This window comes from Mandrillus leucophaeus, unplaced genomic scaffold (assembly GCF_000951045.1).
Source record: "Mandrillus leucophaeus isolate KB7577 unplaced genomic scaffold, Mleu.le_1.0 Scaffold215, whole genome shotgun sequence".
Lineage (NCBI taxonomy): Eukaryota > Metazoa > Chordata > Mammalia > Primates > Cercopithecidae > Mandrillus > Mandrillus leucophaeus.
In genome coordinates, this window is record NW_012102199.1 from 431,543 (window position 1) to 433,422 (window position 1,880).

General features: G+C 52.3%; 1 protein-coding gene across 1 annotated transcript in view; it reads right to left on the reverse strand.

Annotated features, from left to right (window-relative positions):
• NOTCH3 (notch 3) overlaps positions 1-1,880 on the reverse strand; it is a gene marked incomplete at its 5' end in the record, with an annotated part of 53,469 nt that overhangs the window by 14,188 nt on the left and 37,401 nt on the right. The window contains 1 exon segment of the mRNA XM_011980613.1: positions 30-413. Within this exon segment, the coding sequence (XP_011836003.1) occupies positions 30-413 (384 nt within the window).

Sequence of the window (1,880 nt, forward strand, 5' to 3'; positions counted from 1 at the left end):
CCATCTCTTAAAAAAAGCACAAAAGTTACCCGGGCACTGTGGCTCACACCTGTGGTCCCAGCTCCTCGGGAGGCTGAGGTGTGAGGATTACTTGAACCCAGGAGGTAGAGGTTGCAGTGAGCTGAGATAACGCCACTGCACTCCAGCCTGGGCCACAAAGCAAGACCCTGTCTAAAAAAAAAAAAAAAAAAAAAAAAAGGGAGTCAGGTGCAGTGGCTCAGGCCTGTAATCCCAGCTTCTCAGGAAGGTGAGGCAGGAGAATAGCTTGAACCCAGGAGGGCACGCCGCGGGCCAGCAGGGCCGGCACCTCGCTGGCGCAATCCAGCCCATCCCAGCCGCACTCCTCCGTGTTGCAGCCCTGGTCGCAGCGGCCGTCCGCAAAGTGGTCTGCGCAGTACTTCTCGTACACCGGGCTGGTGGGGAAGGGTGAGGCAGAGAGGGGCGGGATCAGAGGTCAGAAGAGAGGATCCCCCTCCATGCATTCACACCATAGAGCACAAAGACTCCAGACAAGGCTTGTACAGGGGACTGGAATGTACGGACCCATGTCAGGCTTTCTGCAAATCTTGTCATTCACTGGACAAGTTTTTTTGTTTGTTTGTTTTGTTTTGTTTTGTTTTTTTGAGACGGAGTCTTGCTCTGTCGCCCAGGCCGTAATGCAGTTAACATGATCTCTCGGCTCACTGCAGCCTCCACCTCCCTGGTTCCAGCAATTCTCCCACCTCAGCCTCCCAAGTAACTGGGATTACCGGCATGCACCACCACACCCGTCTAATTTTTGTATTTTTAGCAGAGACAGGGTTTTACCATGCTGGTCAGGCTGCTGTTGAACTCCTGACCTCAGGTAATCCACCTGCCTCGGCCTCCCAAAGTGCTGGGATTACAGGCATAAGCCACCGTGCCTGGCCCTTGATAATTTTTTTTTAATTGATTGATTGAAATGAGGTCTTGCTCTGTTGCCCAGGCTGGAGTGCAGTGGTGTGATCATAGCTCTCTGGAGTCTCAAACTCCTGGACCCAAATGATCCTCAGTCTCCCAAGTGGCTGGGACTACAAGCCCACACCACACTCTGGGCCTCACTGGCTAACTATTAATTAATCAGTAAATACTGGCCAGGTGCAGTGGCTCACGCCTGTAATCCCAGCACTTTGGGAGGCCAAGATGGGCGGATCACGAGGTCAGGAGATCGAGACCATCCTGACTAACACGGTGAAAGCCCGTCTCTACTAAAAATACAAAACTTAGCCGGGCGCGGTGGCGGGCGCCTGTAGTCCCAGCTACATGGGAGGCTGAGGCAGGAGAACGGGGTGAACCTGGGAGGCGGAGCTTACAGTGAGCTGAGATCCGGCCACTGCACCCCAGCCTGGGCAACTGAGCGAGACTCCGTCTAAAAAAAAAAAAAAAAAAAAAAATCAGTAAATACTAACTGACTGACTGCCATGTGTTGAGCACTGCTGCAGGCACAAGAATAAGGTCCAGCCACAATTCCTGGCCCACGTGCAGCTAGCATTTCACTGGGTGAAGACAGACAGTAAGGGAGATACATGAGCCAAATATACAGCATCTCTATTACTCATCAATAAAATAAAAATACAGGCTGGGTGCGGTGGCTCATGCCTGTAATTCCAGCACTTTGGGAGGCCGAGGTGTACGGATCACCTGAGGTCACAAGTTCTAGGTCAGCCTGGCCAACATGGTGAAACCCCATCTCTACTATAAATACAAAAATTAGTCGGGCGTGGTGGCTGGTGCCTGTAATCCCAGCTACTCAGGAAGGTGAGGCAGGAGAATAGCTTGAACCCAGGAGGTGGAGGTTGCAGTGAGCCAAGATCACACCACTGTACTCCAGCCTGGGCAATGGGAGAGAAATCCTGTCTCAA